Genomic DNA, 15062 nt, shown 5'->3' with positions numbered 1-15062 from the left:
CTTTTGACCTGAACGTAGGAAGGTGAAAGATTAACCAGACATTTCTGCAGAAGAAAGTAGTTCTAGGTTTAATAATAACAAACATTTAAAGCTTGTGCGAAATTAAATTAAAGTGAAACATTAAAAAAATAATCACTAAGGATGTGGTGCTTTGTTGACAAGAAAATATTTTCGTCCTGAGTATTTGAGCATTATAGCCACACTCACTTATGAAAATATTACCAAACTGAAAGTATGTTCTTATTTAGCCGAGGTTACAAATAAGTGTATTTTAAATTTTCTTTGATGCTTTGACTACCTCAAAACTGTAGTTTATAGGCATTGTTGGGAATAAGTAAGGTAAAAATGACTTTTATTTCCATTTATTCAAAATCTTCTTAAAACACGTGCGAAGGTAAAAATTTAACAACACTAAAATACACATTTATAGAAACAGTAATCATGTAAAATGAAATCGGAGATAAACAAATAGCAATTGTTAGAAAAAGTAAACTCGGTTTGATTTCACAATTGTGTAAACATGTTTAAGGATCTAATCTATCATTATGACTTTAAAAATACTATCAATAGGTATTAAAAAGGAAATCGATATTCACTCGCCAAAATAATATTAGGACCACGTTTTATATGAGCAAACCATATACTTGTATAGTGTGAAATGCTATCAAAACATTCCACTTACATGACGTGTAAAGATGGAGTTTATGTTTACGATTAGCCGTACTGATCAAATGCAATGATTTCAGTCGTATATCTATGATTCTTAGGTTTTCAGTGGTTTCGCACCAAGATAAAATTTTACTCTAATGTCCATCCAAATGGCTGACATTCAATTTGAATGGGTCTCATTTGGATGTTTTTTTTTGTGGTTTGTCGATAATCTCAATACTATTTTCAAAATGTACAATGCATTTGCATGTGCTAAATTAAAGTATGACAAGGAGGTAATCGTTGTCATGCATCATGCTGGTAGAAACAAAACGACGCATTCCACTCCATAAACACAAAAAATGTTCCTAAAAGTGTTTTTGAAATGAGAAAGTGTACAAAGATAGTCTATGAATTTAATTTGACGGAGAATTACTATCAAAGATGGCTACTATATGGCGAATGGTGCCAAGCAATTGAAGTCAGAGATTGTAAACTGCATAGATTTGCAGTTTCTAAATGCAGATATAGTAGACGTTCGTAATCTATTAGACCGGTATGCGGTTCGACACTGTTCATCTAAATTTTACTGGAAAATACAAAAAAATGCACACGCTTTAATGGAAACCATTTCGTTAATAAGTAAATAATGAGTATATGCCGTCTTATTTTAATAACGGGTGACTGGTATGCCAACAATCAATAATGTGTCGGGATGCGTTTGGCCTTGGGTATGATTTCATTAGTGGTCATTCTTACATAGGTTTGGGTGATGTGAGAAGTACTATTTTTTATTCAAAAAGTTTGAAAATACTTTCAGAAATTGCTAAATAAAATAAAATATAACAAATAATTTCATATATTATACCAATTTACATAAAAAAAAAATATATTGAGTTTCTTTATGTGGCCCATAAGTTATTTTTGTAGAGAATTAACTTTTAATACATGAAGCGTCATTTGATGAATACAAAATAAACACAAATACTTATATGTTAAAGCTAAATATCAAAAAGTAATTTTCAAAGAACAACACCTTAACTATTGTCAGATAAAGAATATAAAAGAGCAATTCTAAAGGATAAAATTAGAGAATATGAGCTAAGAAGAATGCATTTCGCCGTTTAAAATAAAAATATTCAACCACACACATGTAAAGTTCATGCATTTGTACAATGAATGGAGTTTAAGATCAACACTTTTACAATGTTCAATTATTTCCATCTGGCGAGCATTTCCATCACCTCTTCCGCAGGACAAAACAGCTCCTCGAGTCCAAGTGGTTTAATACAGGAACAATAATAACAATGCCAGCACCACAACGCCGATCATGACGCCGGGTCGCACTGTACCGTTCTCTGTAAAAATATGAGATGGTATTTAGTTAATATCACATTTCAAGAACAATTAGGTAGTAAAAACTAATTGCTTAAAACGTAAGTTCAATTGATATATTCAAAAATGAAATAATTAGTTTACTTTACTTGTACAGCTGTTTATTATGGATTTTGTCGGTCAGGTATTTAAAGGTTGCTTACATGATTGCGAAATGAATTTATAGTACTTGTAATAGTTATGATTTATAGATGTTATGGTATATGTATACGTTCAACATTGTTTTATTTGTATAATTATACTGAGTTAGCTAGACAACCATCTACCCGGTAAAGCAATGTAACAACTTACATCTAGGCACAATTTGACACAAAAGCAAGGCTTTGACACCATTCGAATAAGCCTCACTATTCAAACGTCAGGATGACCTGATTTATATTTATTCTACATACCTTGCTATGGAGCCAGAAATAATGAGTTCCAATATAACTAACCAAACAACCGACTATAAGAACACAACATACTTTTTCAGCCAATGAAATTGCTGATATGCTATTATTAAGTATTAGGCTTAATCAGTAAGAATTTCAACTTTCGCGGGTGTTTAAAGGTCGGCCGACTGTCACTCATCTGAACACACACTCACTGTGTTAGATTTTGCGTTGACTATGTATTAGACAAAGAGGTTTTATTATAAATCAGCAAGATGCCGTCAAGTAAAATCTTAATAATAAAGAAGTGCTCGTCCGCTACGCTGACTCCGCCCATTCTTTTTATTACATTTTTTTCTTTATTTTATCTAACTATTACGTATAGCTTTGGCGGAAGATGTTTGTGCCTTTCTTATAAGAACTGTCTCAAATACGGACATAGTGTACTTATCACGCAATCCCTATGGAGTCATATACTATTCTATTTACCGCATGTGTCTCCAGTGAACGCGGTGTCTGTACAGTCGCATGTGAAACTTCCTGCTGTGTTTGTACATGTGCCTCCATTCTTACAAGGAGTTCCGATACTGCATTCATCTTCATCTGCAAAAGAAGGTGTAATTGTTTATTCTTCAATCATCTTGATCTGCAAAGGTAAGTGTGATACTATGTACTACATTCATCTTCATCTGCAAAAGAAAGTGCAATTGTATAAACTTCAATAATCTTCATCTGCAAAGGAACGTGTGATTGTATAAACTTCAATAATCTTCATCTGCAAAGGAACGTGTGATTGTATAAACTTCAGTAATCTTTATCTGCAAAGGAACGTGTGATTGTATAAACTTCAGTAATCTTCATCTGCAAAGGAACGTGTGATTGTATAAACTTCAATAATCTTCATCTGCAAAGGAACGTGTGATTGTATAAACTTCAGTAATCTTTATCTGCAAAGGAACGTGTGATTGTATAAACTTCAGTAATCTTCATCTGCAAAAGAAAGTGTGATTGTAAAAACTACAGTCATGTTCATCTGCAAAGGAACGTGTGATTATGTATACTACAGTCATCTAAAAATGCAAAGAAAACAGCTTATGTACTGCATTCGTCTTCATCCGTGTGAGTTTATGTTCTGCATTCACATTAATCCGTATTCAAGATGTAATTCGTCTTCATATACAACGGAAAGAGTGATTGTATATAATGCATTTATTTTCATCTGCAAAGGAAAGAGTGATTGTATGTACTACATTTTTTTCTCATCTGCAAAGGAAACTGTGATTATATATACTTCAGTCACCATCAGCTGCAAAGAAAAGTGTGATTTTATATACTACAGTCATTTTCATCTGCAAAGGGAAAGTGTGATTATATATTCCACAGACATCTGTATTTTCAATGGAATGGGTGATTCTATATTCTAAAGTTATCTGGGTTTTTTTAAGGTATGTGTGATTCCATATCATACAGTAAAATACTTTACTGTAATTCTTTCTCATCCATTCTGTAAATAGAACGACCCGACTGTAAGCGGCAACTGTTTTTCATATACCGTCACAATAACGACAAAAAATACTTTCACTTTTAAAAGTAAAATTAAAATGCTAATGTCAACAATTTATTTTACATATCATATCAATTGCCGAAAGTTAGTTCATTGCCAGGAATCGAAGTTGAGGTGTAAATATACTCCTTTGAACTATATTATTACTAGTAACGAAGAATTTCAATCTTATTCTACATATATAAAGGGAAGTGTGTGTTTATATACTGCATTCATCTAATTATCATCTGCAAAGAAAACTTCAATGTTTGTACACTGCATTCAGCTCCATATCTAAAAGAAGACTCTTTTTGAGTCTCCATTTAGTTTCATCAGCATACCCCTTTATTTACTGCATTTATTTTCATCAGCATTTGAAATAGTCCATTTTCTGCACCTTTCTTCCTCTGCAGAAAAAGTGTCAATTATAATTGAATAACCTCAATGTATTTAAAAAATATGGTTTGGTTGTTTTTATTCTTCAAATTGGACTTCAAATGCGTATTTCTACATTTCTCAATAGTATACATTTCGATAATCTTGAGTCTGGCTTTCGAAAATCGGCTTCAAATACCCCGGGGTTAAACTGTAGCATTTGTTGTTAAAGGTGCACTCCTACTCCCAGAGAAGATTTAACACAACTTATAATATTGATTTGATATTCCAAATAAGATTAATAACTTACGAAAACAATAGTTCTTAAGAAGGATACAGAGTTAAATTTGAAAGAAATTAGCACAAAACACGTTATTTCTACCTTATGCGATTATAGTAGACCAAAGTAAATCTTTAATCATTGTGTATGTAGTGATGTTGAATAAGAGTGTCACTTTAACTGATGAAATAAGTTGCAAAAAACAGTTGCAGAATGCTTGCATTTTATTTCACGTTTATCTTTGACGGCGTGGTCATTGAAATTTTAGTTTAAACCATTTGTGGATAATTTATTAGAAAACATGAATTATTTACACCTGGGAATGTTCTTAAAGTCACATTGGATTTCAATTGGACTTATAAGGAAAAACAGTGGCATTGTTTAAAGGTACATGGATTTAACCCAGATTGATTTCATTATATATCTAAAGAGCAATACTATAACATAGAAATTGCTTTGATATCTGTAAAAACAACAATACAACGGCAAATATGTCATATATACTATTCACAAACACTATAACCAACCTGTGTCACAGTCTGTTCCCGAATACCCAGTTTCAGAACAGTCACAAGTATACCCACTTCCGGTGTCCGCGCATGTTCCAGTATTCTGGCAGGGGTCTGGGCTGCAGTAGTTCGTGCCGCCTCCACCGGATGCTACGTTACAGTTGAAAATTGAATAAAGTGTTCTAAATGCGTTTGTTAAACCTGAATTTGAAAGGCGGAAGAACATGACATTGAGCACTTTTTATATCTAAAGCCATTGTATTTTAATAAGTCTGCGGTTATGTTATTTGATCTATGTTATATAGTTGCAAATGGTTCATCGTTTGATAATGAAGGCATTTGCTCACATTGTTAAGTTACAATTAGAATACACATTTAAGGTCTCCAACTTCCTGCAAAGTATTACTTCTTAAACAACCCATTTTCTATTAAACTCAACATGCAATTTTGGTATATACATTTCACAAGGAGACCAGGCACTCTTTGATTCAGGGGTCTTCTAGTCGAAACAAAATCGTAATTATATACGATCATTTATATTAACCATGACTACAAATGTTTTTTTCTCATACTCTCAACTTAGGGTCCATTTTTTAAACTGGTTGAATTTAGATAAACATAACTGATTCTGAAAAAAATTCATTTCAGGACTAAAATCGACTTAGATCTTTATTGAAACATGTTAACATCATCATTAAAACTTTTAGCATATCACTTGTTTTAAATAACACAAAGTCAAAACACACGAAGAAAAAATCTCAGAGCAATGTCGCGAACGTATACGAGTTTAAAATGGTATAAATACTGTTAGATGTGCAAATATCAAACTGATTTTATTTAAAGGACTTTTAGAATATCCAAAAGAAAGACAGCATACTTTTTTATAGTGGATATACTTATGGTCTGTGTTTATTTTACTTTAAATCATATAGGCAGTGTGATTATGACTTAATATAACATCCTTTAGTTTAGAGAGCAAATACATTGTTTGCGCTGTTAGATTGACAGTTTTATATGTGTGTCTCAGACTCAGCTGATTTTGGTCTCAATGCCTCCTCAGTCATATAAGATGACAGCACAGATAGCAATTGTTTTGGAAACTGTCGAAAATTTCATTTTTTTTTAAATCGTCGTTAAACTACTATTTCAATTAAATATTAATTTTCGAACGTTAATATGAATAACTGCGATCTGATCTATTGTCAGTAATCTTGTATCACTGGTTTCGAGACATTTACGCAAAGAATACCTCTTTCGAAAAACAGTTGTCTAAACGGTCAATCTGAGAGAGTGCAGCTTTTTAAGTTATATTACAAAACCCTATCCTGGCACCATCTATGTGCATATATAATGATGGATCCATTTTTTTATTCTAAGAGTATGTTTTGAATAGAGTGAATAAAGTATTGAAATAATATCATCTGCTGAAAGCTTGTGCATAAAAGGGGGACTCGTATGAACATCTTATAATTGCTCCATTCAAGAACACATACTACGCTATATCAAAATTATACAAAAAATAAACAGTATTTAGCTAATTTTTTCATACCTTTCTAAATAATATCTTGCCGGGGTTTTTATGTTACACTAAAACAAACATTTTTTTTATGACTAAAACTGATATAAAAGGACAGTTCATTATTGTTTTTCGGAAAAGCTCACTCAATTGAACGTGAGCGTAACGCCATTTTGGAAATGACTTTCATTTACTTGTATGCCGGCCTCGTGCTCACTGGCGATGATTTGGACGTGAAATCGGACAGTGAATGCAACAGAGTTTACTGATAAATCTCTATAAACCAACAGAAAGCATATATTTATACGGATGACCGTAGAAGATTTTTATCCAGTATTTTCCGCCATAGTAAAAAGACGATATGATTTTTATCCTTTCGTTTTTTTTTTTGGCGAGCGTCATAATAAACACAATATACAATAGAATAACAAAGCACCATAAGTTAACCAAAAGATTGGCTTTGAAAAGCGCTGTTTTATATAACGTTTTGACGTTATTTTGTTTTGTCTCAAACGCCGCCTAAACGTAATGGAAACGTTGCAAACTGTCAGACAGGCATGGAAATAACAACATGCGACAAGTTGAGCGCACAGTTACCTCACTTAAGCGGTTTCAAATGTTGCAAATTTGATATAATGCTCAATCAAATGCCGCATTGTTCCTACTCCCGATATAAAAGAAATTCAACAAAACGTTTGATGTCTTAATTCCGCACCCAGACGTCCGTCTGTAAACGAAAAGGCGGAAATAAAATAAACCATCCTTTAATATTTTACAGCATATATGCACCACCAAATATACACCGTTCAAATACATACCAGTTTCACAGTTTGTGCCCTCCCATCCAGCCACACAGGTGCATGTGTATGCGTTCACCTGGTCCACGCACGCGGCTCCATTTTGACATGGGTCAGGATTGCAGTCGTCGATGTCTGAAGTAAAAATATATACGACAAAACTAAAATATTCATAATTTTGCGTTGAATTCTCTCATCTTTTGTTGAATCTGATCGTAATTTCATTCCGTCGTATAATGCGCCACGACGACGTTATAAACATGTGATAAAACGCCATATTTTGCCGAACTTACGTGAAAGCGACAAGTTTAACACGCCATTAACTATCTAATGCGCGTTTGATATATTTACATTTATATAAATCCTACCACATTTTTCAACCTTATCCACCAGTTAAACTACACAAATACCACATTTAAGATACCTACTAGTTTCACAGTTACAATCATATCACATATCAGATACATACTAGTGTCACAGTTTGTGCCCTCCCATCCAGCCACACAGCTGCATGTGTATGCGTTCACCTGGTCCGAGCACGCGGCCCCATTGAGACATGGGCTAGGATTGCACTCGTCGATGTCTGAAGTAACAGAATATAAGAAATAAAACATATTTCGTTCCATTCCATCACCTTATTTGTGATTGTTATCGTTATATCAGTTCGTCTACAGCGCCACCATTGCGAAATGAAATAAAAGCAAAAGCCACTATTCGAATGTATTTGTTATAATTTATAGTCAAAATGACGTTTATTTTTGTCCGACTCTCGCGAAAAAACCGATATACAACAAAACGTCAATTGTCTTTATTCTGTTCTCAGGCGAAGGCGGTAAAATGAAAAGGTACAACGAATGATTAACAACCTACTATTATTTAGAACGATAATGTACAATAATATCACATATCAGAAACATACCAGTTTCACAGTTTGTGCCTACCCATCCAGCCACACAGTTGCATGTGTATGCGTTCACCTGGTCCGAGCACGCGGCTCCATTTTGACATGGGTCAGGATTGCAGTCGTCGATGTCTGAAGTAAAAGTATATACGACAAAACTAAAATATTCATAATTTTGCGTTGAATTCTCTCATCTTTTGTTGAATCTGATCGTTATTTCATTCCGTCGTATAATGCGCCACGACGACGTTATAAACATGTGATAAAACGCCATATTTTGCCGAACTTACGTGAAAGCGACAAGTTTAACACGCCATTAACTATCTAATGCGCGTTTGATATATTTACATTTATATAAATCCTACCACATTTTTCAACCTTATCCACCAGTTAAACTACACAAATACCACATTTAAGATACCCACTAGTTTCACAGTTACAATCATATCACATATCAGATACATACTAGTGTCACAGTTTGTGCCCTCCCATCCAGCCACACAGCTGCATGTGTATGCGTTCACCTGGTCCGAGCACGCGGCCCCATTGAGACATGGGCTAGGATTGCACTCGTCGATGTCTGAAGTAACAGAATATAAGAAATAAAACATATTTCGTTCCATTCCATCACCTTATTTGTGATTGTTATCGTTATATCAGTTCGTCTACAGCGCCACCATTGCGAAATGAAATAAAAGCAAAAGCCACTATTCGAATGTATTTGTTATAATTTATAGTCAAAATGACGTTTATTTTTGTCCGACTCTCGCGAAAAAAAACGATATACAACAAAACGTCAATTGTCTTTATTCTGTTCTCAGGCGAAGGCGGTAAAATGAAAAGGTACAACGAATGATTAACAACCTACTATTATTTAGAACGATAATGTACAATAATATCACATATCAGAAACATACCAGTTTCACAGTTTGTGCCTACCCATCCAGCCACACAGTTGCATGTGTATGCGTTCACCTGGTCCGAGCACGCGGCTCCATTTTGACATGGGTCAGGATTGCAGTCGTCGATGTCTGAAGTAAAAGTATATACGACAAAACTAAAATATTCATAATTTTGCGTTGAATTCTCTCATCTTTTGTTGAATCTGATCGTAATTTCATTCCGTCGTATAATGCGCCACGACGACGTTATAAACATGTGATAAAACGCCATATTTTGCCGAACTTACGTGAAAGCGACAAGTTTAACACGCCATTAACTATCTAATGCGCGTTTGATATATTTACATTTATATAAATCCTACCACATTTTTCAACCTTATCCACCAGTTAAACTACACAAATACCACATTTAAGATACCTACTAGTTTCACAGTTACAATCATATCACATATCAGATACATACTAGTGTCACAGTTTGTGCCCTCCCATCCAGCCACACAGCTGCATGTGTATGCGTTCACCTGGTCCGAGCACGCGGCCCCATTGAGACATGGGCTAGGATTGCACTCGTCGATGTCTGAAGTAACAGAATATAAGAAATAAAACATATTTCGTTCCATTCCATCACCTTATTTGTGATTGTTATCGTTATATCAGTTCGTCTACAGCGCCACCATTGCGAAATGAAATAAAAGCATTAAGTGAATAATATGCGTTCACCTGGTTCACACACGCGGCCCCATTTAGACATGGGCCAGTGTTGCACTCGTCGATGTCTGAAGTAAAAGTATATAAGACAACATTTTCACAATTAGAAGCATTATTTCATCAAATTATTGAGTTTTATTGCTGTTTCATTATGTCTCTTGCGCCACCACGACGTAATAAAAATGTGACATAAAGCCAACTTACGACAAACTCACGAAAAATAAACAAGTTTAACGTGTCATTAAGTCTCTTGAATTCAAATTTATATCATTCTCAATCAAGATGCCGTCTGTCCTTTCTGATTCCTGCGAAAAAACAACACAAAAATACCTCAAAACGTAATCTGTCGTCCATAGGCTCTCAGACGTTCGGTACAAAATGAAAAGATTGAAATGAAATAAATTACCTAATTAAATAATAAATCATATTTCTTTGGATTGTCGGAGATATGTATTTTATATTCACTTTTTCATTAAAGATATTCATACGCATTTTTTACCATTCTAAACAAAGGTCGCTAGTTATTCTCCAGTAGTTGTCATTATGGATTTAACAATACTATTTAACAACTAATGTTTGACCATCTTTGATCGGATATAAATTGCCTAGTATTCATCCCTGATTGATATCCGATTTAATTAAGACCATGGACTACACCGGAGCTACAATGAGCGATCAGGGAAACCGTCAAAAGACTCGTTGACGTCCATTTTGACATTTAGGTGGACTAGACTATACCGGTACACATAGCAGAGCTTGTCACGTGCATAAAACAGGTATGATTATTTGGTATAAACTCTATCAGTAAATGAAAGTATAAATTTCATAAACTTATGACATGCAGTTGACCAGTTCATAAATCCACGGCCTGTAAACGCCAGCTCCACCACTTTACGGTGGTGCAAAGAAAAAGAGCTGTCAACACTTCCGTGGTGGAGCTGTGCCCTATGTTTACATGAACAAACGTGAGTATGATATTTTATTTGATAATTTCATTTAACGAACATATTTTGAAAATCGGAGAATGTGGTACCGTGTAAGAACACTTCTACTGTAGGCTGGTTACTATTTCGTTTCAATATTGTGCAAACTGTGGTGCCAGGAGCTTTTCTCCCGAATCGGACTTGTGCATATTTTGAGATCTGATTACATAGCAAGTACATTTCAGTGCTTACACACCCCGTAAGAACATTCTCACGCATGCAAACATAACTGTTATGTATTGTACCTATGCCGGAACACAACAAAACTAATAAGCACTTGTTAAAAAGGAAAAATGCACATATTTATTACAGTGATGGCGCTATTGCCCTAGTGGTGGCGCTAGATGAGTAGGTCCCACAATTTGATCATGCTAGAAATTCTTATCTTGCCCACGGGCAAAGATAAAACAAGTACCCGTATGGAACTCCTCTTTTATTGTCATCACACAATTAACTCCCTTGTTGAAGACCGTCGTCTATAGCATCATGAAATTCTTGTCTTGTGGCAATATTCAAAATCCTTATTAATTATTTCTTGTCAAATTTTCTGCTTGATAATTAAGTACAAAAGTCTAAATGAGATGACTCAGACACCATTGCCTACTGAAATTTTTAACTGTTATTCAATTATGTAATCTGATGTATCCTTTACATTTTGTTTCTTAAAAAATGCACTTGGGTAATTGCAGGGAGTGGGGGGTGAGGAAGGGGGAGGGGGTCGTTGACTGTAAAGACCCTCTGCCATTAACTCAAATCTGCGGGCGATAAGGCCCAAGTTTCTCAATAAATCTTCAGCGTAACCGGGTTAAATATCTTAGTTCAAATAACTAAATTTCATTCTGAAACTTGATTTTACAAAACATAAAATAGTTTGTATTTTTAATGCTAAACAAAATTTCATTGTATAGTCCAGAAACTCATTGAATCTTATTTAAGGAAGTTACAAAATTTACACAAAAATAAAACTAGTGTGCTTAGCTTCAACATGTTAAAAATATTTTCATAAATCTGGGCAAAGATACATGACAGTCATGGACATACCTGTACATACAGGGATACTAATGCTGAGCAATATGTTTGGTCATGAAAAAGTTGTGTTACTATACGACAATAACATTTAGATTTATATGTGTTATTTTGTATAAATGTAGATCTCATTTGAAACCATCGAATTTAAGGGGTATGAATGTAGATACCATTTGAAATCATCATATTTAATGGGTATGAATGTAGAATGAATTTGAAATCATCATATTTAATGGGTATGAATGTAGATCTCATTTGAAATCATCAGATTTAATACAATTGGATGGTTAGATATTGAAAATAGGGTAAGGCAACTAAGTTTTAACAATGTGTATACAATTGTGAACAACACAAATCCATCCTTGTAATATGCATAGTAATTTCACCAAGGTGTCTGACATGCATTTGCATAATATTAGGGGCTTACATTGTAACCTTTATGTGCCTCGGGGAAATAGCTTTACCAATTCTACTTTTTACTATCAAGCTATTCTTGACTGGTACAAACTGACACTCTGTATACAAAATCTAGAATCATAAATGCATTTAAGAATCGAATGCAAGATTTACCTCAAACTGTACATGGAAAACAAAGAAGACTCAGATTTCAGATTTCATATTTTATTAGAAAATATTAGCAACCCATTTTCTGTGTGTCTGTATAACTGTTATATCTAAATGGAGTCAATAGTTTGACCTTTGACAATTTGTAATTAAAAGGACCAAATTGGAGATAAGTTTAAAAACGTTATGGGCTATCATGTGAAAATATATATGTCTTAATCTGAATGATTTTGCACATGTCTAACCTCAATATTCTTGTAACCTTTGTTTGATAAATTTAATTCATTTGTAATTATTTTTTATGAAAAATTAATGGCCTCTATTTTTTCATTGAATGTTAAGTTAATTAGTTTCAAACAGATGATATCATTTCTAAATGTCACGTGTTAAAGCTGCACTCTCACAGATATACCATTTTAACAACTTTTTTATTTTTTGTCTTGGAAAAATAATTTTTTGGGGTTAATATATGCAAACCAATGATAAAATATTGCTGATCAGATCGCAGATTTTCATATTTCGGTTCGAAAATTAATGTTTTATGACAAGCATTTGCTCTTTCCAAGACAAAAACTAAAAAAAAAATAATGTCAAAACGTTCCATCTGTAAGAGTGCCGCTTTAATGGCTTAATTTTAATTAATTGTGTGTAATTTACTTGTAAACGGGATATGTCAGATTAGCACAAATTACAAACTGTTTTCTTTATTTCAGAACGCATCTATGCCACCTGGCATTTGACATTACAACTGTGGACTGATGTTCAGCAATGTAGGTATTGTCATGTTATGTTAAGCTGGAGGCAATAAGTTTGGAAATAGACCAGACATTTGTCAAGTTTTCTTTGGAAAAAATAGAGATGCTTCTTAACAAAGATAATTGCCAGTATGTTTCTTGCTCTTTGATATTTACATTTGCCTGTTATGACATCATTGTTTATTTCAATATTGCGCTTCGATTGGATAAGCGTGGCGTCATTCAACCAAGGATGTACGTGGTTACAAATATCAGCTATTCAGATCAGGGGCGGATCCAGAATTCAACGTTAGGGGAGGGCAACTTAGGGGCGAACCCTTTTGACTTGCACCCCTCCCTCAAACGAAATTTATTTGGTTTGGGGTCCTTTCAACAATTTCTATTTATATTCCGAAATGGTGTATTTTATTACTTTTTATCTCCTATACTGAAATAAAAAGTTAACTTGGACAATTTTAGGGGGACACGCCGGGTGCGCCCCATCCCCCTAAATCTGCTAGAGATTCTTTTATACCAACGTATGTTATCCGTTACATTTCTTTAAGAACAAATTATCAATCGTGAAAACTTTTAAGTCATAATAAATAAATATTTTATTTAAAATGTATATATACGAATTGATCGCAATTATTCGTGCATTGATGCTGTATGAACGCAGTTCTTCTAGTGAGCAAATTAACAAGAATGAGCTAATGTAATCATAATTATAGTGCATTCTTATTCTGAACTGTTAAACTGCAATATAGTGAATATATTACAGTTTTACAACATATATATATATATCAATCACTAATGTTTCATGGATAATACATGTGTTTTTGTTTTTTTAAATGTTATAGATGTATTGTTGTGAAATGTTTATAATTCAGTTTAAAGTCTCAAACTTGAAATAATTAAATATGTTCATACTTTTTGCATACATTGTATATTGAATGATTGAATGGCGTTAACAACGTCAACTACAGGGAATTTATTTTCATTTCAAACTGCTAAGGGGGTCTTACACTTTTCCGGGTTATTTGCAGAAGCTTAATTATCTAAAATATACACAATGCTGGTTTACATATTAAAATAGTTAAGTACAGGTTGATTGTCAGATAATTGTAGAGTCTTTGATAATTAATTTTAAGTAAACTTAATCTATTTTATTTACCTTGTTATGTTTAAAGTAGGAATCATTATTTTGTACTATTACGTGCTTGTATGATATTCAGTATTGTGATAATTAGTATAATTATTGTGTTTGTATTTATGAGTTTTTTCAACCATGAAAATATTTATTTTCTTTTGTATTGCCTATACATTACCTGTGATGCACATAAATGAACGAATTAGTCATAGTCATAGTCGTGGTATGTCCTATAAAATCAATTTTGCCTTTTACTCATGTTTACCTAGGACAAGTTGTACGGCATTAGCAGTTTCTGTAGTTGATAACATTCCTAGAGCCCGTCCAAGGCATTGCCTTATTTCATATTAAATGATCATCATACAGTGAAAAGGACTATCGGCCTCAATGTCTTGGTATTCCGATATATTTTCTATAAAACGTTTCGAAGAAAAAAACACACATGCCTTTGTCTAATATCCTGATTTGTTTGGATAAAAAACGATACAAAGATGAATCTTTGGGGTAATAACCAATATATTTTTATATGATTTGAGATCGTTATAATGATAGAAAAATATAACAAATATTGCTATGTTGTTGTTTTTTCTTATAATTTTGGAGTGTATAATTTCATTTCTTATTTGACATACCTTCACAAGTTCCGCCATTGTCTGTATA

The 15062-nt window shown here is 33.5% G+C and overlaps 1 protein-coding gene across 1 annotated transcript in view; it reads right to left on the bottom strand.

Moving 5' to 3' along the window:
- Window positions 1-346: 346 nt before the first annotated feature.
- The window catches only part of LOC128238883 (fibropellin-1-like), a 15930-nt gene continuing 1214 nt past the window's right edge, over window positions 347-15062 (bottom strand). Inside the window, exons 2-11 of the mRNA XM_052955190.1 lie at window positions 15035-15062; window positions 9701-9814; window positions 9253-9366; window positions 8802-8915; window positions 8354-8467; window positions 7904-8017; window positions 7456-7569; window positions 5140-5271; window positions 2904-3017; window positions 347-2006 (exon numbers count right to left, since the gene is read on the bottom strand). The exon at window positions 15035-15062 is cut by the window's right edge and continues 77 nt beyond it. Coding sequence (XP_052811150.1) covers window positions 1933-2006; window positions 2904-3017; window positions 5140-5271; window positions 7456-7569; window positions 7904-8017; window positions 8354-8467; window positions 8802-8915; window positions 9253-9366; window positions 9701-9814; window positions 15035-15062 — 1032 coding nt within the window. The 3' untranslated portion in view covers window positions 347-1932. The remainder of the gene's footprint in view (window positions 2007-2903; window positions 3018-5139; window positions 5272-7455; window positions 7570-7903; window positions 8018-8353; window positions 8468-8801; window positions 8916-9252; window positions 9367-9700; window positions 9815-15034) is intronic.

The sequence above is a fragment of the Mya arenaria genome, chromosome 6, assembly GCF_026914265.1.
Source record: "Mya arenaria isolate MELC-2E11 chromosome 6, ASM2691426v1".
Lineage (NCBI taxonomy): Eukaryota > Metazoa > Mollusca > Bivalvia > Myida > Myidae > Mya > Mya arenaria.
This window is presented reverse-complemented; position numbering and strand designations above follow the sequence as displayed.